This window comes from Phlebotomus papatasi, chromosome 3 (assembly GCF_024763615.1).
Source record: "Phlebotomus papatasi isolate M1 chromosome 3, Ppap_2.1, whole genome shotgun sequence".
Classification (NCBI taxonomy): domain Eukaryota; kingdom Metazoa; phylum Arthropoda; class Insecta; order Diptera; family Psychodidae; genus Phlebotomus; species Phlebotomus papatasi.
The window spans coordinates 40,487,336-40,514,108 of NC_077224.1; the positions used below are offsets into that span (position 1 = coordinate 40,487,336).

General features: G+C 31.5%; 1 protein-coding gene across 4 annotated transcripts in view; it reads right to left on the minus strand.

Moving 5' to 3' along the window:
* Nucleotides 1-26,773, minus strand: part of LOC129805672 (cytohesin-1) — a 50,500-nt gene that overhangs the window by 21,049 nt on the left and 2,678 nt on the right. The window contains exons 1-3 of one of the 4 annotated variants that reach the window (XM_055853718.1): nt 19,645-20,039; nt 7,942-8,703; nt 2,418-2,649 (exon numbers count right to left, since the gene is read on the minus strand). In XM_055853718.1, the coding sequence (XP_055709693.1) occupies nt 2,418-2,649; nt 7,942-8,400 (691 nt within the window). In that variant the 5' untranslated portion in view covers nt 8,401-8,703; nt 19,645-20,039. Of the gene's footprint in view, nt 1-2,417; nt 2,650-7,941; nt 8,734-19,644; nt 20,040-26,773 lie in introns of those variants that run through there. The other 3 variants (XM_055853719.1, XM_055853721.1, XM_055853720.1) reach the window with 3 other exon arrangements.

Sequence of the window (26,773 nt, forward strand, 5' to 3'; positions counted from 1 at the left end):
GTAACTGCACTTCATAACAAAACTGTAAAGAAAACTTTTTGGAACAAAAAAATATCTTTTCTAGGTGCAAATCGATTCCAAAAAAAATTGTTCCAAGGAAAACTAGTTCCAATATTTTGGTCAGTGTCCAAAAGTTTTTACCGTGATCTAAATCTATCTAAATCTAAATAAATAGCTCTAAATCTAAATCTATCTTAATCTAAATTGAATTTGTTGTGACGTTTAAAAGAAGAAGAGTGCAAGAGAGAGATAGGCATTTGTTCCAAGGAAAACTTGTTTCAATATTTTGGTCAGTGTCCAAAAGTTTTTACCCTGATCTAAATCTATCTAAATCTAAATAAATAGATCTAAATCTAAATCTATCTTAATCTAAATTGAATTTGCTCTGACGTATAAAAGAAGAAGAGTGCAAAAGAGAGAGATAGACATATAAAATATATTTGAAAAGAAAACAGAATGAAAATTACATGAAGTCGAAATTCGAATCCCTTTCATTCTCACACGTTTTGCATATGACTATTTCATTCTTTCGCATACTAAATTCGATTGAGATAAATTGAATTTGGACTGATGTTTAAAAGAAGAAGAATGCAAGTGAATGAGATAGACATATGCAAAATATGTGAGAAAGAAAGGGATCCGAATTTCGACTTCATGACATTTTCCTGATCTAAATGTTGTGCCGGAGCCATTACTAACCAAATTTATCTCTTTATGACTCTGGCACAACTTTTAGAACCAGCAAATTTTAGATAGGTCAAAATTCACAAGTCTTTTCTCATACAAGTTTTGCATATGTCTATCCCGCTTTTTTGCACTTTTATTCTTCTTTTGAACACTGCAATAAATTCAATTTAGCTCAATTCAATTTTAAAGCGAAAGAGTGAGATAGACTATGTAAAAAGTCTGAGAAAGAAAAGGTAGTGAATTTTGATTTCATGAAATTTTCCTGATCTAAAAGGTGAATTGAAGGCATTATCGGCATTATCGGTTAAATTTGATTTTTACTGAACATAAATATGACTTTTTATAGCTTTAGAACACCTTCTAATATATTGATTGATTGACTGATTTATTTTATAGATCAAGAAAATTTTATGAAATCAAAATTCACATTTCTTTCTCCTATAAAATTTTTGCACGTCTAATCCACTTTTTCATCTTTTGTACGTGACAACAAATTCAATTTAGTTTAATTCAATTTGAGTACGAAAGAGTGGGCAATATGCAATATGATTGAGAAATAAATAGATATGAATTTTGATTTCATTAAATTTTTCTGTTCCAAAAGATATACCGATAGGCATTACTGATTAAATTTAATTTTTACTGCACAAATGTGACTTTTCAATGGTTTCGAAAAGCCTTTAGATCAGGAAAATTCCATGAAATCTAAATTCACATCTATTTCTTTCATAAACTATTTATATAATCACTATGCACTCTTCTTCTTTTTTTGTATGTCACAATAAATTCAATTTGGCTCAATTCAACTTGAATGTTAAAGAATGGACAATGTGCAAAACATTTAAAAAATACAAGTTTGAGAATTTTGATAACTGGATCTTATCATGATATAATTTAGCACCAAAAACAAATGTCGAATTACGTTATGATAATGTCCAGCTTACAATAACTTTTGTTTGTAAACATGTTTTCAAAACTTTTTATAAGAGTGAGCGAGATGACTAGATTGACATCTCACTCACTCTCATAGAAATGTCAAAAACATGTTTACTAAACAAAAGTTATTGTGCGTTGGGCATAAGGCTTAGTTCCATTTAAAAATAGGAGAAAAAATCGTATTTCAATTATAGATCAATTCAAAGCTGCTCCACTTCCCTTAGTTATTTAAACAGTAATAAGCAGCCTCGATCAGTTTTAATTCAAGGGTTTTACAATAATTTTTTAAAAAAAAAGTCATTTCAAAAAAAGAGAATTAAAAAGCTAATGAGAATGTAATGCAAACAGAATAAATTGTTTTTATATGTCGAGTTTCTACTAAGGACCTGAACATAAATTCGTTGATCATTTTTAGTTAAAAATAAAAAAAAAAACTTTCATCCTCCTAGTTAATCTGATAAATTTTATATTAATTTTCTGACTAGATTTCTGCTTTAAATACTTCACAAAATAAAAAAAAATAATAAATAAAGAAAAAAGAAAAACTAATATGATACAAATTATACTAAAAAAAATACCTTTACGCAATAAATTTCTCACTCAATATCCATGTGTATTTCAATTTATGAAAATACCCTTGAAATAAACGATCGTGTTAAATCTGAAAATCAATTTTTCAAAGCAATAATTGAAAAATTAATTACCAGACAATTTTCTCCACATAATATTAATAAATACCCATAGCTGAAAATCATCAAGCAAATAAAATCTCATATAAGAAGTCTGTTAATTACCAATTGCTGTCTTATTTAATCCCTCCCCTTTGTACAATAAGTACGCAACATCTTGTGGATCCATCCGTATCAGGTGATTCTCCCGCAGATACTCAATCCCCTTCTTTGGATCCATGTTGAATTTCTTCCGTCCAATGGACATTTGTTTGTCCTTATTGGAATATTTGCAGTCTTCTTGGGAGTCAAGGGACTCCATCTCTGACACCACCTCGCACAATTCATCCTTAATTTGCTGGATATTGGCCAAAGAGCGTACCGAGAAGCAAAAATCAAGAGAAGAAAAAGAAATGTTAGAGGAAACCATAAATTTGCTATACCTTTTCTCTCTACCCCACTTTTCTTTTCTTTTTTTTTGTTCTACCACCATTGAATAATTTCTTATATTCAGCGCCTATATTTATGTAAATTTAATTCAATTGATATCACGTCCTGCCACATAGAGTTGTACTGTTCAACAACCAATTATTTTTCTAGATAAATTAAAAGTCTAGAAAAAAATATTTTGTAAAATTGTTCGTAAGTGTTTGTGAAATCCTATGGAGGACTTACGAAATGCTCGTGAATCGTATAACCCACAAACAAGTTCGTAAAAGTTTCTACTTTTTTCACAAACATTGTTCGTAAAATGATCATTTGACGAACATTTTTTGTACTTTTACAAACATTTGTTCGTAAATATTCGTAAACACACAAAAAAATCGTAAAATTTTGTCATTTCTTCGTATTTGTTCGTAAATTTTTGTTTGTCTGGCAGAAATTTACGAACAAATACGAACAAATGACAAAATTTTACGATTTTTTTGTGTGTTTACGAACATTTACGAACAAATGTTTGTAAAAGTACAAAAAATGTTCGTCATATGATCATTTTACAAATATTTAACAATTTTACAAAATATTTTTTTCTGTGTATAACTAAATTGAATTTACTAGAGCACTTTCTTTTAACGCATAAATCGATTTATTTAAAATTAAAATCAAACATTTACAAGTGATGGATTATTAATAGATTCTTATAAATTTACAAGGAGGTCAAGCAAAGGAAATTTAATCAGGCGTTTAAAGAATAATAAAAGAAATTTTTTTTTCATTTTTAAATCACTCGAAAATCCACATATTTTTCAATTTGTTACCAGAAGTCCAACGGTAAGAAATATCAACATGTGGTTTTTAATAACTCCCATCCCTATAATTTTACATTAGGGGAAAGTGGGGAAACTTTCAATTTGGAACAATTTTGAAATTGGGATTTTTTACCTATTTTTAAATTCAGCCTTATCACGATATAGTTTAGCTGTACAAACAGATTGAGGAGCTAAATTACTTTATGATATGGCTTAATTCGAAGCTTCCATGACCCGGTCAAATTGACCGGTTTAAAATTAATACATATTAAAACGGTACAATTTCACTATCAAACTTTATGAATTTCTTAAAATATGCATGTAATATATTTTTCAGTGCTTAAATTTTAATTTTTTGCTCTCTTCCAAGACAAATTTGTTGAGTAACCTACACTACCGCGGTTTGTCATTTGATCGAAAAACGACCAAAAACGGTCAGTATGTTTAGTGTTAAAAAGGAGAAAATCCCAATTTCAAAGCTTCCCCACATTCAAAAGTGCCCCACTTCCTCCTATCTTCAGGAGCTTCTGTTTTTCTTTCTCCACTCAACCCCTATTAAATCTTTCAAAATCATGCATTTTGGGTCATTTTGAAAATTACTCTAAAAGGATTTCTTTAATTTTTGCATATTTCATTTATTTACAGCATTACTTCTGTCCGTCCTGTCTATATAACTTATAGCTATGCCACAAAATGATTTCGAGGAACCACAAACATTGTGATTGTGCAGTTAATCAAAAATGGAATGGAAAATGCTCCTTACGACTCACAAATTATTTTGGTGTCTGATGTGAAAAGCTCTAACTAGAGATAGCCTAAAAGCTCTTCCAAAGATGACTTTGCAACCTTCTTTGACAAAACTTGATTAAAAATTTCTCCAAAGTTCTCTTAAAAACCTATTTTGAATATTTCAAATATTATGGCGCTGGCATACCTTTTCAATTGAATAAAATTCAATCGATTGAAATTTCACCTCTTACTCTTTCAAACTAAAATAAGATATGTTTATCTTTTTCTGTCAAATGAAAATTGAAATTGAAATTTCATTTTCAATTTCAATTTCAATTTCAAATTTCATTTGAGGGAAAGAGATAAACATATCTTATTTTAGTTTGAAAAAGTAAGAGGTGAAATTTCAAACGATTGAATTTTACACAATTGAAAAGATGTGCCAGTGCTATTAGATTTTGTACATTGCTTTTAAAATTAGTCACCACAGATCGACTTTTAATCCAAATTAAATGATTTTGGACTTTTTGGAAAGCTCATAAGATCCAACAAAAAATATTTCAAGACAGTAGTAAAGGCTTCCTCAGTGAAAATGTCCTTAAAGTGAGCTAAATCTTTATGACATTGTATAAATGAGCAGTAAAAAGTTAAAATTGAGCAGTAACAAAAAAAATTGAAACAGTGATATTATCGTCCAAGCTTTGGCAAAGGGATAATAGAGGGTTTTTGTTGTATCTGCAACAATTTTAGATGCCAAATATATAAATTAGACCCATTTTTGTATAAAGATTTAGGTTTTTTTACTGACCATAATTAGATATTTTAGGGTAAAGTGATATGAGTTGGACATAGACAAGTTGGACAATTCGCCGGTACAAGTTGGACATGGCTGTTTTCTTGGTAAATACAGTACAACATTTATTTTTAAGCACAAGGAACCAAATTATAAAACTAAAGCATTAAAAATATATAAATAAAATGCAGTTGGGGAGACCGGGGAGGTTTGGGCAGGGGTAGTATGGGACAAGGCGATTTTTTCATTATTATTATTTTTTTTTTTTTTGAATAAATGGGATTTAACCACTACTCAATCGTAGGCAATATTTAGATGTATCTTGACTAAAAGAATGGATATCCTCAGTTTTATTGTTTTAATTCTATGAACACTTTTTTAAAAATTGATAAAAATCGTATATTTTGACGTTTCAGTTTTCCTCTTTGTATTTTATATCAGCGATATATTAATCAAAACTTTTTTATCTCATTAGGTAGCAGTGTAATCTGGGAACATATTTTTTATAAAAGTTTCAGAGATTATACGCTCTTGTTTTTTTATATAAAGGTTTTAAATACCAAAACTACACGCGGGGATGCTTGGGACACCTGAATGAGGATGAATTAGACGTTGATTTTCTACAAGATTGTAGGTGGCATGCAATTTTTTATTGTCAGAATGAAGAGTAATGCCCAGTTTCTACTGAAAATCTCCCACTTCTGCAAAGTTTACCAGTAGTGGAGCAGATTTCTCTAACTACAGGGACAATTTAATCATCAATGTCTTGAGAATTAATAATTCCTTCTCAGAGGATATTCGATCTCTGCCCAATCTCGTTAAAAACTATTTTCTCGAAAATTTCTCGAACAATATCCTCTACAGTTTTTACAAGTTCTCCAGAAAAGGCAAGAGGAGAGCTAATTCAAAGAAATAAGGAAAAAACAGGTACCATGCAGTTGTCGTAAAATCAAACAGAATTCCGCCAATGAGTTCAAAACTAAAAGTGTTAAGATTATCTACTCGCCTGAGGAATTTGATGATCATGATTGCAATATTTAAAAAAAGCAAAGAAAAGTAGATGGAAAATAAGAAGAAAATACTTCAAATAATTGATTGACAATAAAAGACTCTACTGTACAAATAAAATTGATAATAATTTCTATGTATGAAATAAAAGACGAAACATTTTTATTTTTATCAGAAATTTAAAATTAATTAACGTGCTCCAATAATGCAAATTAAGCGAGAAAAAATGCGTTCCATATTGCCCCATATCGGGGAGGTTTGGGACAAAGCGTCAAGTTAAATGTTTTATCTTCTCCAAGAAAACTCAGTTGTTTTCCAAGTTCTATCGAGTACTTTTTATAAAGTCAATACCGATAAGTATCCTATAGACCGCATAAAATTATGATACGCTATCGTGATTTTTTGGAATACTGTCTCAAAGTCAAAACATGAAAGTGTCCCAAACCTCCCCGGTCTCCCCTACTAAATTTATCAAGAAAAAAACCATGTTCAACTTGTATCACTTTACCATACTGCTCATTTTTAATTTTTTGCTGGCCCATTTTGAATTTTTTACTGCTCGTTTGTTTTTTACCAATCTTAATGTTATTGAATTATTTTTGTTTTTATCCTTTTTTCTATTTTTTTTCTAATATCGTGTGCTTGAGCAATGGTACCTTCATGCCCCACCTTTCCCTTTGCTATTCACTTGATCATACCTACTCCCGCGACTGGACCCACGCTTTCGAAAAACGCAGAGAAACACTCAATGTTTTGGGAAATTATTTCATTATATACTCCATGTGATTTTGACCCTTTCAGGATTTTAACCATTCGGGATTTTGGCTGTTACCGTTTTTCTTAATTAAACATTGCAAGCTTCTTTATTTCTCTTCAAAACCTTTAATAATCTAGACATTGTTTTTTTTTATTATAGGGGTCCATCTGGAAGATGATTACCCGGACAAACATTAGCCGTACTCCTATGGCGCTGTTATCTTGTAATATCGTTATCTCGTTATGTTCTCGTAATGTATTTTATAAATGAAAAATTATAACAAGATAACAGATTACGGAGATTACGAGATAACAACGCCATAGTGAGTACGGCTATTGTGTTATAAAAATAGAAATATTTGTAAGAAAAATGTCATTTCATGTCATTGATCATAATAATGCAAAAATGACCTTTTCTTTTATAGATTTTAGCCGATTTTTACTGATTTAGTTAATTTTAGCTGATTATTTTTACAAAAAATTCTGTTGTGATAGGAGTATCTAATTAGCAATAATTTGAAAGGTAAGGGCAAGCCAATCTCAATACATCAATTTGCAAAGTACTTGCTCTATGATACAAGTGTTCGGTATTCGAATTCCCTTAAGGTCACCAAGCTTAATTATCCTATTCTTTATTATTATCACGAAAGGAATTAAGCACCTTGATTTAGTAGATTGATTTAATAAATGAAAAAAATATACCCGTAGTTGAGGGAATAAGCTAGAATTTGTGTTCCAAGTCTAGATTTACTTAATAAATTGTTTGTCTCATCCTACGACTTTTTAGTACGATCCAAATTCGGCCTATCGCTACTATACTATCGTTTAAATCGTATCTCCTTAGAACAATATAAAAACTGCAGCGTAAAAACTCCAATAAAGAATAATTTATTGCTGAACGTAAATTAGAAACTTTATCCTACATCTTTAAATACGCACTCTATCAACTCTAACGCACTGTCCCCATTGACTTTGTAAACAAGCAAAAAGAATTCTCGAGAGACAATAATTTTTTTCTTCTAATTATTATTCAAAATAGAAAGAAAAAAATAATTAATTCCATTAAAAAGTTCCTATATAGAGCTTTTCCCACCCGCATAGCAGCTATCTCTACCTTTGAATTCCCTTTGCCATCGGCATCATCGATGTACTGGAGATTTTCATCATTGTCAATCAGGCGTCTGGCCAAATTCAGCACTCTACCATTGTCATCAAAGACAAGTCCACGTCTATCTCGACTCCAATTATTGAAGTCAACACGCTGCTTTATCACAGTCCTCGTGGTCACTTTCACCACTTTTCTCTCCTCCGTCCTCTCACCTCTACCATTGGCCCTTCGATCCACAATGACATCCCTGGATTCTGTCACAGATCTCGTAACTTGTTGGAAGTCTGTGGATTGTGGTGAGGCACTTTCATTTTTCTGATGAGCTGTCAAATCTATACAGCTCTTTTGGATTTTCTTGGCATCTTTGGGATCCTTAGCATTGCTAGAATTCTTCGGTTGGCGCCTCAGAGACGAAAACCAATTGTTCGTGGTGGATTTCTTATCACTGCTATATGTGAACATCATTCATACCGCATTGTCGTCAAATTGTCACTCAACACATCTTATGGAGTCAAATAATAATGTTAAGTATAGAACGTCTTCTCGTTCTTCAAAAGCAAAATTTTTCACTCACTTTTCTTCTTATTTTCACTAACAATCTACCACACATTCATGTGGCAAAAGCACTTCTTGAGGAACTTCTCAACACTTCAGTCTCTCTTCTTCTGTGTCCCCAACTCGTCTACTAACAGGGGCTTCCTAGCTCTATTCACAAACCTCACAGTAAAATGCGTGTATATTTTCTCTTTTCTCCCTTTAACTTTTTTCCTAAAATAGAATTTTCATGGATATTTTGCCCTGCGTGAAATTTAATTGTGTGGTGTGAAAGTCGTAAGGCTCAAAATTGGGTCAAATTCATCTTGACACTCTCTAAAATTGACTTTATCACTCCCTACACATTTTTTTTTTATTTCTATCTCACACACCTCTCCTCCTTTCTAGGCGCCTTTTGCCACCCCCCCAACATTTTATATATGCTAAACATGCGTGAATACTTTTTAAAAATAAACTTCACCCCAACAAAAAAAAGTTACCCTCTATAGCAAAAATGCCACCAGAACGCAAATGAAGTTAAATTACAAGTTATTTAAAATATTATTACATCAATTTTCGTAAATAAAAACGATATCAGTTTGATAAATGCAATATACAATATCTATTGAGTTGTATTTATCAAATCCGATTACTAATAAAAACGATTTTTTAATGATAATAATAATATTGAGTTTATGGATCATTTAAACTTTTTAAAAATGCCACTAGGTGGCGACCAAATTATTAATTATATAAAAATATTCGAATATAATGACGAGTTGATGTCCCTACATATTTTAAGGTATTTTTATAAATCAAAGATATAAAATTGTGAGGCATTACTACTCCAAGCCTTCCAAATATGAACCTTAAAACCTCCTTTTGGTTTTTGTCTCAGGAGGTTGATGAATACACTAAGTCGGCAGTGGACGTCGTTGACTTTTTTTCACTGCCAATGTTAACAGTAAATGACATGAAATGTAATTTTAATCTCTTTCAAATTGTCAATTGAATTGAATTGAATTTATTATTCATTTCCTCGTATGAACTCGCAGCTTGTCCGTCGCTGACTTAGCATCGATATAACAACTTACAAGAAAAAAAGTAAACAGAAGTCCTTAACTGGTTGTATAATTTCAAACACAGTGCCAGATTGATTAAAATTTTACAAAAGACTGATATTGGTTCTGGAAAATATGAGACAATTTTAGTATAAATTTTCTTGCGTAATATCTTCAAAACCACGTCAGTAAACAAGTTGAGATTTTTGATAAAATAAGGTAAAGTGCCCTCAAGTCGACCGGTTTCTCAATTCGACCGGTAGAGTTATTTATTCAATTTATTTATATTTGCACTAATATTTAGCGAATGATCTAACATTAATAAGTCAATTATTCCATAAATAAATACGACTCAAAGACAATTTTATAGAAATTCATCATTAAAACATTCAAATATTGACCACCGGTCGAGTCGAGGAACCGGTCGACTGGAGGGCATTTTACCTTACTCAAAATTAAAGTAGTTTTTATTTTCTGTTATTATTTCTAATTCATCTCACAATAAATAATATCAGTCCCTGAACTTAAAAGTTTTTTTGCCGGAAATTCTTTATTAATAACTTACAGAAAACACTTTTCTCGTCCTTAATATGAACTACTTAATTAAGGACTTTAACGAATGCCTTAGTTAAGTACTTTGTATCAGGACTGAGTCATGTCATATCAGTTTCGCTAATCGCCACAAAGCGCTGACGATAGTCTGACTTTTACACATTTTTTAAGTACAGTACTACTCCGATAGAGTCAACACATTTGATTCTTGTATATCTGCAATATTCCAAGTTAACATTTGTTATACTTACTATTTCACTCGTTAAAAATATTCTCAAGTTCTTACTTAACAAAATTAGTTTAAAAGTTTGACATTAAACCTGGAATTTTATAGATTTTTTTCACGGCGTTTAAAGTTTTTAGGAGTTGACTCTATGGGATCGTACTGTACTTGGTCCCTCTACCACTCCTTAAAATTAAGTCATTATTATAGTAAGAATTTATTAGTCGGGAAGATCTTTTTTTTAGTTTTAAAATTAAAAGCCTACTTAAGGAAATTTGATATTTATAGTAAGGTGGGGTAACTGGTTCGTTTTCCGAAGAATGCTACTTAAACGCTTGTTTTTGGACTGATAAAATTCTTTTTTACTTTTTCTAAATCCATAGAATTATTCACTATTTCATTCAGACACATAATATAAAATAAATTATCAAAAATATTAAAGAAAATTTATAAAATAATGATAATACTGAAATAAGTCAGCATGCACTAACTGGGTCGTCTTTTCGGTAATTCACTTTTAATTAAAACTTTGAATTTAAAATACTTTTATCACAAGGAAAAAACAATATATGTTTTCAATAAACCAGCAGTCATTAGCGACAATATCACTGCTAGAAAATTTTTAGTGAAGAACCCAGCTGGCACAAGATTGAAATGGGTCGATTACACTCACTTATTTAATGGATAAAAATATTATTTTTGCTTTTTCTCAAACTTGAATAGTTATATTTTATGTTGCTGTAGTGACTATATTACGAAAATAAAAATAAAAATATTATTTTAAGTGGATTAGTCATAAACGATCCAGATAGCGAAGCGCCCGGATTAGCACACTTAACTTAATAAAAAAATATTTTTGTTGGAAATTTCGAATCAGATTATAAGTTCTGATTTAACCATTAAGAATCGTCTGAGAATTGAGTGATGAATCAGATTTTGTTCCTGTTTTAAATTCATAAAAAAAATACTGAGATTTTCTTTAATAGAAACTCTACGAAGTTTCTCCTCTCTTGTTGTTCTAAAAACTCTTCTAAAAAATAATGATCAAACTTTCCCTTAATTACTATATTATCTATTATTTAATTGTAAAGAATTCTGTAAAAATACAAATATAGCGTATTTTAACATCCACTAGAGAACACTCTTTATACTCCATTTCTTTTAATATCTGCACTTTTTGCCATCAAAACAGCAAGAAAGAATTTAATAGGGGGGCAAAAAAAAGATGTCTCAAAACGTGAGTGAAATATTTTTCCCTTCACAAGGAAACTTGTTGATTATTCCCATCCTCAATTCATGTCAGATCTCCATTCTCACTTCATATCTCGCTCAATTTCTTTTCTTCGTGCCAGCATCTTGTGATTCTTGACTCGCAGGGAAAATGATTATTTTAGATATATACCCCAGAAGTTCTTAGTGCTCAATTGGAATTCCACCGTGTTTCAATTTCGGCGATACGAGATCTATTTGTACAACATTATAGGAAATTCCGTGTATGTATATAAAGTTGTATTTATAATGCACAATACATTGTCAGTGAATTAGTCATTCTATATTTGGGTGTTTGCGTAAATATTTGTCATTTTATTGCCTTCTCGCAAATTGTATGCTTCAGCTACAATTCGTAGAAGTATACTAATTGAATTAAATTATTCACATTTTATATTACGTTTTGGAAGCTGCGAGGAGGCGGTTAAAAATTGATGTGACTTTTAAATTGTAAATCAAAGTATTGGTAACCATTCTTTTGTAGGTTGACTTTAAAAAAAAAAAACAAAGAGAAACGATGAGAGAATAGTTTGAACTCCTGATTATTATAGATATGCAACAAGGTTGTATTAAAAATTAATTTTAAAGTCCTTAAACTTGTCTGAACTTCCAAAGTTCAAAAACTATCGGCAAAACCACCACAATATTAAAATAATTTTAAATGTAAACTCTCACAATTATTTTCATCTGAGGATGTAATTAAAGTTTACATGATGCACATATTCTTTACAAGTTAATACAAAAAGTTCGATAGTAAGAACGCAAACTTGCAATTCAAGTTGTTTAGAGTGGAAAAGTAAACTATATAAAGATATGAAAATTGATAGCACGCTTTAAAATAGTATATTGATAATAATGATGTTGGCACAACGTTCCACAGACGAAATTAGGCCTTCCCGAAAGGGGAGTTCGGAACATCAATTATTATTTTTTCTTATAGGGTGAAAGGAACACCTATTGACACTTTCAAAACTCGTGTCAAGACCTATTGACACCCTCCTCTGTACCATTTGGAATACGAAATTTGAACATTTATCTTTACCGCAAAACGGAGATTAATGAAAAAAAACGACATAGGGGAAAGGCTCATAATTTTGTCCAGTTTCTCACATTTTGTTCCAGTTTCTCGCATCCTCTTAAGGCGGATTATATGTCCAAATTTACAGCCAAGTTGTCCAAACTAATAAACAAGTTATTCAAAATAAGAGTCAAATTCACTTCTACATATAAATTCATTTTTAAACGTATTAAGACTAATTTTAGTAAAAACAAAGACAAGAAACCCTTGCCAAGTTTCTAAAAAACCCTTCTGAAAAGAGAGTAACAAAAAAAGTTAATTAGTATTGAAAATATCGCACTTCAAACTTGGAACATCGATGCTTATAAGCAGACTGGACCAAATTATGAGCCTTTACCCTATTACTTAAATTTTATTAGATACATTAAATAAATTTTATCATTTTGACAAAAGTGTCAATAGCGGTTCCCTGTCGAAGAGGTGTTCATTCGACCCTACAGGGATGGTGTTATCAGTCCCATTCCCCGTGGAATCAAGTGCAGTGAAGCTCACTGGATGCAATTCAAACACCTTTAACGCCAGAAAAATTCCTGGCGGCCTAAAGACGATCCAAACCCGGGACGCCGGGATACTTGCATCTTAGACCGAGTGGTCTACCACTTTACCCATTGAGTGCCCTAGTATATTAATAATGCATTCCCGAAAAAATCGCTAGTAGGGGATGGCTTTCAGGCTTCGCACATGCTCTGGCAACTTTTGCCATGTTCTTGAATCTGATCTAGTGGCAATATAATTAATAGATACGCAAAAAAATGTTTTGTAAAATTGTTTATAAATTATTTGAGAATCCCCGTGACTTACAAAATGTTCGTAAATCGTATAACCTACAAAAAAGTTTGCAAAACTTTGTACTTTATACAAACATTGTTAGTAACATGAGCACTTAGAAGTTTTAGTTCTTTTACAAACATTGTTCGTACATGTTTTATTGTCTGATAAAACATTACGAATAAATGAAAAAAATGAAAATAGGAAATATTTGTGAAAAAGCACAAATAGTTACGAACTTTTAAGTTGATTATACGATTAACGAGCATTTAGTAAGTCCCCAGTAGAAATTCACAAACATTTGCGAACAATTTTAATTTTTTCTGTATAATCTTAAAAACGTGGTTTTTGGAGGGGTTAGAAGGGGACGGGGAGTGGGAAAAACAAACGTCGAGAGATTTTGTTTTTTTATTGGGGGTCATCGAAGACTGGAAGTCGATAGCTCTTACCGTTTAAGCTACAGAAAAGTGAGAACTTGAAAAAAAAGTTGATTATAACTGCTCTCTCTTTGAGTTCGAGCAGTAAAAAGAATATGGAGGAACTATGAAGTGTTCAAAGTCAGAGTGTGTGCGAAATCTGAAAGTCTTCCCCTAAATCCAATAAATGCGCAATTATGAATTAACTCGTTTAAATTTCCCGTATAAGAACTTTAGAATGTTTTTATTCGATAAATTTCAAATTAGACAAATCCGCTAAATTTCGTTTCATGTTATTATATAGTGATTTCCCATTGAAAATTGAAATTGGACAGGAAATATTATTTTAAAAAATCTATTAAAAAATATTATAAAAAAATCCTTTAAAAATATTTTCTTTCTTGCTATAAAAGGAAGGAAGGAGAATTTGATAACCATATGTACCAATTATTTTGATACTCTACAGTTAGTTATTTCCTTCCTCTGACCTCTCTTGAGCTGTCCATCTTGACATTCTCTGTGATGACCAGCGCAGTCAATTTTCAAATTACCAATTCTCTCGGCATCGTAAATTGAATTATTATTTAATAAATTGCTTTTTGTTGCAACAAATAAAAGCTTGGTGATAAATAAAAAGGCAGGAAGTCACACAAAAGATAAAATGAAGTAATTTTTCCCCATCTTTTATCGTATTTTCTCCATCCTTCTTCTTGGGTTTTTTTTCTTTCCTTTCATATAAGAACACCCAGAGAAATAAGCAAAATGAGTTTCTTGTGGATTTCCTGTGGTGAAAGAGAATGAGGCAGATCTCATTTTTTTTTCACTGTCATATTTTACCACAATCCATCAATTTGCTACTTGTGTGTCAATAGCATTTAGTATATTAAAGAATATCTTTTCAATTTTCCTCATAAATACAAAATTTATGTGACAATTGTATTCCAATTGGAAATTTTCTTTTGTTGTGATACAACACCACTTCTAGAAAGCCTCACCCGTCAAATAATATCTGCAGATATCTTTAAGATTTCTGTAGAGAAAATCTACACCTCTACAGAATATCTGCAGATAAATTCTGTAGATATTCTTACGAATTTTATTTGGGCTTGGGACAAAATTCGTCAGAATATTTCGGCAGATTTATGACGAATCTCTGATGAATTTCTGTAGATATTCTGTAGATTTTTTCTACATTCCAGACTTTCCAGACAAGATGTGTCAGAAGAGATGGAAAAATTTTTCACTGAAGTTTGCGAAATTCTATAGAGTTATTCTTAGTGATATCACGGTGTTTATATAAAATAAAGAATTCTGCGACGCCGTGTTACAAGTAGAGAAAAGTGAAGTGAAAACTTTAAACAGAGTGTCGACCAAAATTTCGTGTTTTTGTATCATTCGATTGGTGATTTTTAAGAAATTAGTATTTTTGCTCGCAGTTTTTTTACTTATCTAAAATGTGTACTCGGTAATGCTTGTTAAGCAGAGCATACAATTTTCTTTATAACTTCTACAGTTTCTTCATAAATCAACAATATTTTTGTGAAGTAATGGAGGTTATGCAGATTTTCTAGGGAGAAATTCTGCCGAGAATCTGCAGATTTTCTCTGAATGTACTAGAATATACCGTTAAAATTCAAAAAACCTCAGAGTAAAATCGGCAGGTAGAGCAATGATTTGACGGGCATTCAACATTTAAATATTTATCTTGGCCATGCTATTTCCCCCTCGTAGAAATCTCACTCGCTAGAATTTATTGTACATTATACTTCACTTTTCCGTTCTCAATTGAGAATAAAATATTTGCAATTGTAAGCTTTAATTGCCATCACTTGTGCATTATCTGGCTATATTTTCAATCCACCTGCCTGCAATTTTCTCTACAGCAAGCACGTAGTTTTTTAATCTCTTTTACTACACCACAATACAATAAGTAAATGGGTGAGAAAAAAAGAAAAACATGGAAAAATCTTTATCAAAGAATTTCATAACATATTATTTGCTAGAAAATATTTCACGATGGTAGAATATTAATTTGTTGGGGGTTTTCTGATGTTATCAATAACCTTCACCTATCTATTAGTCTGTGAATTTAAAGACATTCTTTAACAAAACCTTTTGCTTTTGAATTATTTTAGGAAGTTTAGCGAACCTTCATTGATCGAAAATGAAAGACAATAGATTATATACTTTTATGGAATTCAAAGTATTTTAGCCACTTAAACGTTTTATGTCCAACAGATTTGCAGGACTTAAGAGTTTTCATTTTAAAATACAGTGCGACTCCAATAATGGTGTAAACGAACTCGAACCAATGCTATTTACAAGATAAAATTCCTTACACATTTTTTTACCCATTTTTCAATAGAGAAATTCGTGAATGTTCAAAGTGATCGTGTCTACTATTTAAGTATTAGAATGGTCAATGCTTAGGGTACTCAATGGATCAAGTGATAGAGCACTCGCTCTATCATGCAAGTGTCCCGGATCCGAATCCCCTTTAAGTCACCAGGAATTTTTCTAGCGTTAAAGGTGTTCGAATTGCATCCAGTGAGCTTCACTGCACTTGATTCCACGGGGCATGGGACTGACAACCCCATCCCTGCATAAGAAAAAAATAATAATGAATGTTCCGAACCCCCCTTGCGGGAAGGCCTAAGTTCCTATGGAACGTTGTGCCACTATCATTATTATTAATTACCACTGGAAGTCAAGCACCACTGTTCTTAATTTCTTAGACTTACATGACGGCAGATTACCGTTTTCTATTAGATTTTTTTTTAAACTGTGCGGTCAAAATAAATGACAAAGTGTATTGAAGTATTATCCCAGAAGTACCTCTGAAGCCAGAAACAAGCAAAAATTTCAGCAAGAATGGATGTTCCAACAAGATTCAGCACCAAAGTTACGCAGAAATCGCTCACCAAATAAAATTTACTAAATGTTTGCTCATTTCGAGAACAGAATGGCCTCTACAGTCACCGGATGCAAAACGATTTATTTCTCGATATGGGGCATTTTAATCCAAAATCAGAACTAAAAAAATGTCAGGATAAAGTTTAGCTGAAGACAACTCTTCGTCCTGGAGCCTGACGTTCGTACAACGCGTGAGTGATTGGCCGACTTGAAGCCATCATCCATGCCAAAGTTAAGGTTGAATAGCCTAATTTAGAACCTACTTTAAATGGGGATTATTCACAGAATACATGATTTTTCCTTAGAAAACACAGTACTCAATTTTTAATTCCTTTATGGAGCAGCTTCTGAATTATGCTAGGGTAAATTAAGCTAATTCAAAACCTGCTCTAAATGGAAATTTTTCGCTACTCCAAATGGAAACGTTATTGTTTTCAAGATAAATACAGTACTAAATTGCTATATTTATATATTTTCTATACCTCAGTTTCATTATTTAGTTAATTTAGTTAATTGATCGACCGTGTTTTCCAATAAAAAACACAACGAAGTGACTGTTGTTTATTCGTTTTGTTTAACATTATTTCTGGATAATTTTAGTTAAATTAGGTGCAAATCTTTATTGTTAACGGTACGTGAAGTTTTCAAATGAAATAATTACCTATTTCGTGAACAAAAAGAGTTTTTCTGAAATGCTTGAGAATGCTTCAATAGGAAATCCGGAAATATGATTTTTTGGAGAGATTTTCTTATTGTTTTAGATGGGAAAGGAGAAAAGACCAGGAATAAGAACAAATCCTGAACTCAAGAGCAAATTAATAAAGTTTTGGAAGCCTTTCGTCGCGGTTTCACTTACACTGTTTGTCTCCAATTAGAAACTTTCCCTTGTCTCCATTTGGATTAATTTGCTTCCAATAGAAGCATTTTACGCTCGCGTATTTTTCTTGTATTTAAGAAGTTTTCAAATTATATCTAAAGAATTTTCACTAAACAGTAACATTCTAGAAGAGTCAAGGAGCAAATTTATGTAATTCTATTCACAAAAAATTTGAACTTAATGTGTTGAACCTTCTGTCAAAGTTAAAGCGTCTGGAAATGGTTTTGAATTAGGGCATTTACCCTATGCAATTTCATTCATATTAAATACAGTACGAGCCCGACAGTCAAAGCGTTTAATCTTACTCTAATTTCTGCAATTATCTGAGTTATTAGTCGTTGTAGATACTAGTTCATTTGTTAAAATTTGTCTCAAGTTTTTTACTTGACAAGAATGATTTAATAGTTCTCACATTTACACTGGAATCTTACATATTTTCTCAATAGTATTTAATTTCTTTACGCGTTGTCACTGTTGGAATTGTACTGTATAAACAATCCCAACTGATTTTAAATAAATACCTAATTTTTGAATATTTACACACTTTTTCTCGTTCACATTATTAAATTTCTTATTGAAATATAAAAATAAAGCATTTAGAAAAATTCCAGTACAATTATTCACCCTGTATTTACACTACTGGATTTTTTAAAAACTCTGAAGTGCTAATGGATCTTCTGTTTTTAAAGTAGCAATATTATTTTAAAGTTTTTTTTTAAATAAAAGAAAATTCACATTATACGAAGGCATGAACGTTCGAAGGGAGAGTACTTTCCCCTATAAGGAAATTGTCAAGTAACTTTCAAACCCTATGTATGTATATAGTTAAATTTCCACTCATTTATAAGAGAAACTTTGGAGAGTCCTCATCAACAATTTAATAAATTTTATCATCAAATACTTTGAATAGATTCTGAGAAAATTAATAAGAAAATGAAGAATAGAATCATCAAGTGTTCCAATGAATTTCACATTTGCTTTAATTTTCAAGGCGTTAGATTAAATTTCTAATATTAACGACCTCACATAAAACTCATATTGATGTTGCCAGATTTTCTTATGTACCATTAAATCTAGCATTGATATAAGCAACATCACAGACACGTTACATATCAGAAATCAACAGAGAATTTACATTTTTTTTCCTTCTTGGCACCTCCCCCTCATACACTAAATTCCTTCTGACACATGTAAAAAAAAAGAGCGAAAAATCCGAAAGAACAAACACAAGACACAAATGCTGAATTGTGAAGGCAGTAGAAAAAAAACGAATTCCAGTATTCTAACATGTGCTCTTATATATAAAATATGATATCATGTTTATTCAATTACGTCAGAATCTGGTTATCATATGAGCAGACTCGTTAAATTCTTTTTGCCTCCATCCACCGTGGGTATTTTGAATAAATTTAAATTCAATTTGTATGACTTCGTCTGCTTCTGATAGACATTCGTCGTCAACATATTTGCTTTTTTTTGCGTGTCTTTTTTTTCTGTATATATTTATATTCTTTTTCTTTTTCAACATATCCTCTCTTTTGCATCTTGCTCTTGGGCAATCGCAAAAATATAAATAAGGTAAATGATCCACCGAGTTACAATTTCTTTTTTTTTTTTCTTTTTCCTTTACAACTCTTTAGCTTCAAAAGAATTTATTAACGAGTTACTACACACTGTGTCGTTCTTTAGAAGACTCTTTAAAATTTCCGCTTCACCACACACAGAGCACTAATTTGCGCTCTTATATATATAATTACATATATATATATTTTCGGTATTTAAGCTGATAAACTGAGCTTAATACCTCTCATTGTGGCATTTCTCATTGATATCTATTTACACAATGTTTGTGGTGAGCATTATGTGAACACCAAGAGAGGTAGAAGTGTGTGAGACAGACTGGGAAAATCAATTAACAATTCACTAGTCATTTGTTCTTTACTACTGCGACAATGACATGAAAATGAATCACAATTTTCTTAGAGATTAACTCTCATCAGTCACCCTAAAATACGTACTATTTATACACATGCACAACTCCTTTCAATTCACTCTAAAAACCTTTTGCACAATTTTGCGTTTTTTTGCATATAAAAAAGACAACCACTGATGAGAACTAAATCCTTGCACTAATAAATCAATGTCAAATCTTTTAACCATCTGCTGCTTAACAATCACTTCCGTAGAACCACTGTATCCACTAAAGAATTTTCTACGTCGTCACCAGAAAGCATGCAATATTCTCTTCTTTTTTTTTTAAATTAATTTCACTGAAAGGCTTCCTGACCAAAACCACCCGATTTATTCGACAGTATTATGTATTATCTCTGGCTATTTGCTGGCTCACCCAGCTTTTCTCTCTGATGAGACTCACCGCTGAGCCTCTCCACACTTGACTAAACTGCCTGCCTGTCGACGAAGTCACCGCGAATATTGCCTTCAGGTTTGTGTGACCAGTAGCGTCGGCGGGTGTGTTCACACACTAATGCAAAACCCCTGATAAGCCTCTGTAAGCTCACAATTATTGTGATTCTTTTGCTAAATGTCTAGTACTATTTCTGTTATTCATTTTATGTATACTAAATAGGTAGTACACAGAAAAAAATATTTTGTAAAAATGTTCGTAAATGTTTGTGAATTCCTATGGGGGAGTTACGAAATGCTCGTGTTTCCTATAACCCACAAACAAGTTCGTAAAAGTTTGTACTTTTTTCACAAACACTGTTCGTAACATGATGATTTGACGAACATTTTTTTGTACTTTTACAAACATTTGCTCGTAAATGTTCGTAAACACACAAAAAATGTTCGTAAAATTTTGTAATTTGTTCGTAAATGTTCGTAAAATGTTCGACAGGATAACAAACATTTACGAACAAATGACAAAATTTTACGAACATTTTTTGTGTGTTTACGAACAAATATTTGTAAAAGTACAAAAAATGCTCGTCAAGTGATCATGTTACGAACAATGTTTGGGAAAAAAGTACAAACTTTTACGAACATGTTTGTGGGTTATACGATTCACGAGCATTTCGTAACTCCCCCATAGGAATTCACAAACATTTACGAACATTTTTACAAAATATTTTTTCTGTGTATAATACCTGTCCCTAGCAACTTTTCAGAATATTCAAAGTTTGGCTAATCACCGCTAGTTAAAACGGCATTTGCAGGTTTGTCAGTATACAGTAGGGTAAAGTGGTACAAGTTGGACAATGGTACAATTTGGACAGGGCTTTTTTTCTTGATAAATTTAGTACTTCATTTTTATTTGTATATTTTTAATGATTTAATTTTATAATTTGGTTCCTTGTGCTTAAAAACAAATTTTGTACTGTATTTATCAAGAAAAAAGCCATGTCCAACTTGTACCGGCGAATTGTCTAACTTGTAACACTATGTCCAACTTATATCACTTTACCCTAGAGTCTCTTAAATTCAAACAAAGATTAAATTCAAAGTGCCACGTGTAATGACCTAGCTAAACACACTTACGACTTAATCCGAGACCCGTCTTAGTGAGAAACTGATGGGAATTTAGTCAAATCATTACTTTGATTATAATTACGTTAAACCGTCTCTTGGATTAAGTCGTAAGTGTGTCTAGGGAATTATCGCGAAGCTTGGTGAGATACAGGTACTATATAAAAGTAAAATTCCACATAAATTTTATTATTTGAAAATATCGTTTGGTTTTGTGAACTAAGAAATGTCATTTAAACCTTTCAATCGTTAGAATTTGAGAAAATCTGTCAAGGCAAGGCCTTAAGTATTTTTCAAAAACCTGGAAAAAGGGCAATTTAGTAACTCCTAAAATTAAGTATCTATTCTTTACTTAATTGTCAGTCCTGGAAATTTACTCGCATGATCGTAGAAAAGCAAACTGTTTATGCGTAGAGGAAGGATTTCGGCTTCGGACACACTCTGGCTTCGAGTACTTCACATTTTTATCCGTATTCCTTTAATGGATCTGCCCTATCTTTGGCAATATAATAATTAGTTTTAAGTCTCACATTCTCAGAAAAAAAAGTCAGATTCAAAGAAAGTATGTGCGAAGCCTGAAAGCCTTTTCTTATTAATAAAATAGGTTTGAAAAATTCACATTTAATTTTTTGATTATATATTGCAGCCAGGGCGGAGTATTCTCATACATTTTCCGTACAAAAGTATGGTATGTTTTTTCTTAAGTGATTTTTTAGTTTTAGTATAACACCAAATGTAATCATTTTAAAACTTTTACCAAATGAAAGAGTATCTAATGTTATGTTATTGGCTCAAAATTTATAATGATTGTACGAGGATAACAGTTCCTAAAACCTATATGAAAAAAACGTAAAATTCGCAATTTTTTGAATTTTTCTGACAAATTTTCGATTTGTAACACCAGTAACATTTTAAATTCAATAAAAATATATTCTCTGTACATGTGCCTACTATTTCGTGTTATATTTATTTTTGTGGGATCTAAGACTTAAAAATTATAAAGAATTTAAGAAAAATATACCATATTTGAATTAAAATGCTCCATCCGTTAGTTAATCATCATAGATTGCAGCCATGAATTTAATCCCACGATTTTGATATTTCCTGACTTTACCGTGCAAGGGCTCGCATTTTGGTGCAATTTTGGAAATCCGAAGTTCCGAGTTTTTTTTATGTAACCCTGTTTGTCCATCTGCCCCTCCGACCGTCACTACGCCTAGCGTTCAAAACGTTTCGAGATAGAAACTTGAGACCTTCGGGGAAGCCCCCATAAATTGAGTCTGGACTTAGTTGACTTTTGGGATTTTAACATTAGCATATCACTCATTTTCACAGGACCCCTCCTCTTCCCCTCCAAATCATGTTTTTTTTTTGTATTTCTCGAAAACGCATCGTGCGATTATTTTCATTTTTGGATATGTTTCGTAAGTCACCCAGGTAGACATTGCGTTCTTGTCCGAAAATCCCGTTGGATCATGCATAATAACGGTTTTTCAATGTCAAATGTTAAAAAGGCTCTATAGAGGATCTCTCTTCGTTGGAAAGGTCTTGGAATTTCCGATAAAAGTGAACCGGTTTAAAATCGATACCAAACCAGTAATTAACAGATTCATAACCAGTAAATAATTTTTATCCGAAATTCAATAATATTACTCCTTTCCTAAGGTATTTTGGACAATATTTTGAGTGATTTTTAAATCGATTTAGAATGAACCGGTTATGAATCGATAAATAATTTTTGTCTGAAAATAAATTTTATTACTCTTAAAACTATTCTGAGCAATCTTTTGAGCGATTTATGAATCAGTTCAAATCAGTAAACCCGAAAATTTTAAATGACGTGTAAGTATTTTTGAGGTATAGCATCTAAGTTACGAGTTTGAGCACTTCGCAAAGCCTAGGACGTTTTACAATCCCTTTTTTAACATAACCTAAGCTAGTCAAATCATAATGCTCAACGCACAATAAAATATGTTTGTAAAAAATACGTTTGTAAATATGTTTTCAAAGTTTCCCATGAAAGTGAGCAAGAAGACTAGATCTAGATCTCACTCACTCTCATTGAAATGTCAGAAATATATTTACAAAACAATATTTTATTGTGCGCTGGTGAGAAGAGCTTTTAATGCTACTTTTTTATTATTAAAAGAATATATATTTTTTTTTAATCAAAAATGATACGTTCGGCTTTACGTACACATATTGCCTGTTGATAGATTAGTATGATACATCCAGTCTCAGCTTAATGCCCAACGCACAATAACTTTTGTTTGTAAGCATTTTTTTGACATTTCAATGAGAGTGAGTGAGATGTAGATCTAGTCACTTCATTTACTCCTATAGAAAATTTTGAAAACATGTTTACAAACAAAAGTTATTGTGAGCTGGTCATAATAAACTAATCACTTGCATTTTCTTTTGTTTATTTTTCTTAGTTTGTATTCATATATGCCCAACGTACAATACCTTTTGTAAACATGTTTTCAAAATTTTCTATAAGAGTGAGCGAGATGACTAGATCTAGATCTTATGTTCAGTGCACAATAACTTTTGTTTGTAAACATGTTTTCAAAATTTCCTATGAGAGTGAATGAAATGTAGATCTAGTCACCTTACTCTTTCTCATAGAAAATTTCGAAAATATGTTTACAAACAAAAGTCATTGTGCGTTGGGCATTATACCCAACGCACAATAACTTTTGTTTAGTAAACATGTTTTTGACATTTCAATGAGAGTGAGTGAGATCTAGATCTAGTCATCTCATTCTCTCTCATAGAAAATTTTGAAAACATGTTTACAAACAAAAGTTATTGTGAACTGGGCATTACTCACTCTCATTGAAATGTCAAAAACATGTTTACTAAACAAAAGTGATTCTGCGTTGGGCATTATTTTTTTTTCCTTATTTATGAATATTGTAAAAGGAACAAACCTTATTAGTTTGAGAAAAATAAATTAAATAATAACAATATAACAATAAAGTGCATCAAATGGATTTTGCAATGGATGCAATATCTGTGTATCCGTAAAGTATCAGTCGTGGTAAGAAAGAACTTCTCATTTTCGCTCGCCCCAACAAAAGTCTCGATAGAAGAAATGTTTGAGCTACCCATTTGTGTGTTTATTTGTGGAAGATGTCTTCCATTTAATTAGCGCCCAATTCCCATTAAACTTGTGTATGAAAAAAATATGACGAGAATTCATCTCACTGTGTTTATTCATTGACAATCTCTCGTCCCCCTGATACAAAGTCAAATTAATCCAAAAGAGTTTGCCAATTCGGAAAACCCCAAAACTCTACTGAGACTTTGCGGAAAAACCGCATGTGGTTCACAAAATATTTATGCTATTTGATACCTGCTAACAATTAATATAAATATCTAAGTAATTACTGACAAATGTCCAGGACATTAACATTTATTTTCACTTAATGATATTTGTACAAGTAATTGTGGTGCTTGGGAAAATTGCTCAGGAAGCATCTTGAAGCCATTGTTAATTTTTGGACTGTAAATAAAATTACAGAAATAGAACATTTTGCGCATATTTTGATGGCAATAAACATTTTTTGCTTCAAGGAAATCCTGTAACTTATCAAATGCCCTAAAGAATTTTTCCATAGCTGAAAAAAATCGCCAAAACATTCATCATCTTTTAATAATATATATTTTGGCTTGTTCACGTCATAAATACGTCATAATGACTGGTGTAAAAAAAAATAGGAGAATGATATTTAAGATTATAAGAAACCAATTTGGCTTTATTTGATTTCGAATGCTTATTTGTCAGAAAATCTGATTGAAATGAACAAAAGCAAGAGCTAATTCGCAAAGTGCTCTTCTCACTTTCATTTTATTCCATAAAGTCATTAGAAAAATTTAAAAATATACCATAGTCTTTTTTCCCTCTCTCGAAAGAGTTTAAAGTCATCAAAAAGTATTTAGAAATTTCCCAATTCGTGAAAGCATGTAAAGAATTTTCCGCTCTTTAAATAAAGAAAAAAAATCCCATTCAAAAACATCCTCAGCAAATGCTGCTGCTTATCTCTCAACCGTTTCACCAGAAGTCTGACTATCACGTATAAAATAAAATAAAGAGGATAGAGAGAGATTTATCAATTTATGTTTTTGCGCATTATACAGTAAAATAAAAAATTTTTCCTTGAAGATTAAGATCGCGCGTGTCAATTTCCCAATACTTCACTCGTATATATTCCTCCGAGAAAGTGATAAGCTTCACTTTTTTTTTTTTTTTAAAGAAAGACAAAAAAAACACCTCGTAAAATTTCACAAGAAAATTTATAATGCTCTTCTTCCATGTTTAATAAAAATAAATTCTCCCGAAGGAAGATTTAAAGTGGATGATATCTTTGTGTTTGAAAGTTAAAACGCGAAATTTATCGAATTAATTCACATCGTGAAAGTTCTTCACTATGAAGTCAACATTGTGTGCAAGAAGAGAATCAATTCTCAGGATATCTTTCGAGGGTCAAATCTCACTTGCACAGCCACCATCGTGTTGCAAATAGAGAGATTCTTGGCAGCCACACAAGATTGTCTCCCTCTCTGCAGTCGATTGTTAACCGAAAGAATGGGCAGTAATACCCCCTTAAGAAGAATGTTTTTACATTTTCAGGATTCATGCCAGAAAATCTTGTTGCCTTCTACTCTCTATATCTCTCTCTCGTTAGAATTCGTGTGTATTTTGTTTGAGCATTAAATACCCGGTGATTTGTGTATTTAACCAAAATTCACTCTCTATTTGCCTATTTATAAATCTAACAGACGAATTTTGCGCCGAGAAACTGATGAAGGGGTTAACAACTCACAAATTGATAGTAAATAAGAAGTTTATTATGTTTTAGTTTTAAAAGTCAATAGAAGATCAGCATTTAAATTGTTTCAAACAGTTAGGATAAGTGTGCCAAATTCCGGCCAGCTTGCAATTTCGACCACTTTTTTTGTTCCTCGAATTTCCATGAACTTTTAGATTTTACATACTCTAGAGATTATATAATGCAAAAGAATAACAAAAAATGTAGCTTTCACAAACGAGATGACGTGAAAATGATATTGGAAGAATTCCCGAAGGGCAAGGAACTATGAGAATGAAGGTGGGCGAAATAGGGCACCAAAGCTATGTCTATATTTTTATTCATTTTAAAATGTATTAAGAATAATTTTAAAGTAAATAAAGACGGTAAACTCTTTATAAGATTCCCAGCAACACTCTTTCAGAAGAAAAAAAAATCAATTTGTATTTAAAATATTACATTTCAAACTTGCGACTTTGACGCTTGCATGCAACTATGCCGAAATTTGGCACACTTACCCTAAGAGGTTATGTTTTAAAATTAAGAAATATTTATGAAGTAAAAAATTATTAAATAAAAATCTAATCCAATCTAAATTTATCTATTAAGTAGTAATTAATTGAAGTTAGAATTAAGTAGTAATTAATTGAAGGTTAATTGAAGTAGTGCTTCTGATTTACCAACTGAGCTATTATAGGCCACAAACTCTACTTGACGCTTGATTTGTTACACAACTTTAACCAATTGCATTTTGCACTTCAATCGTGCACACACAAATTCTCACGATAAACCGTAACTATAAAATTCCAGTGCCGGACAAAATCATAAAATCCCATAGAGACAATAT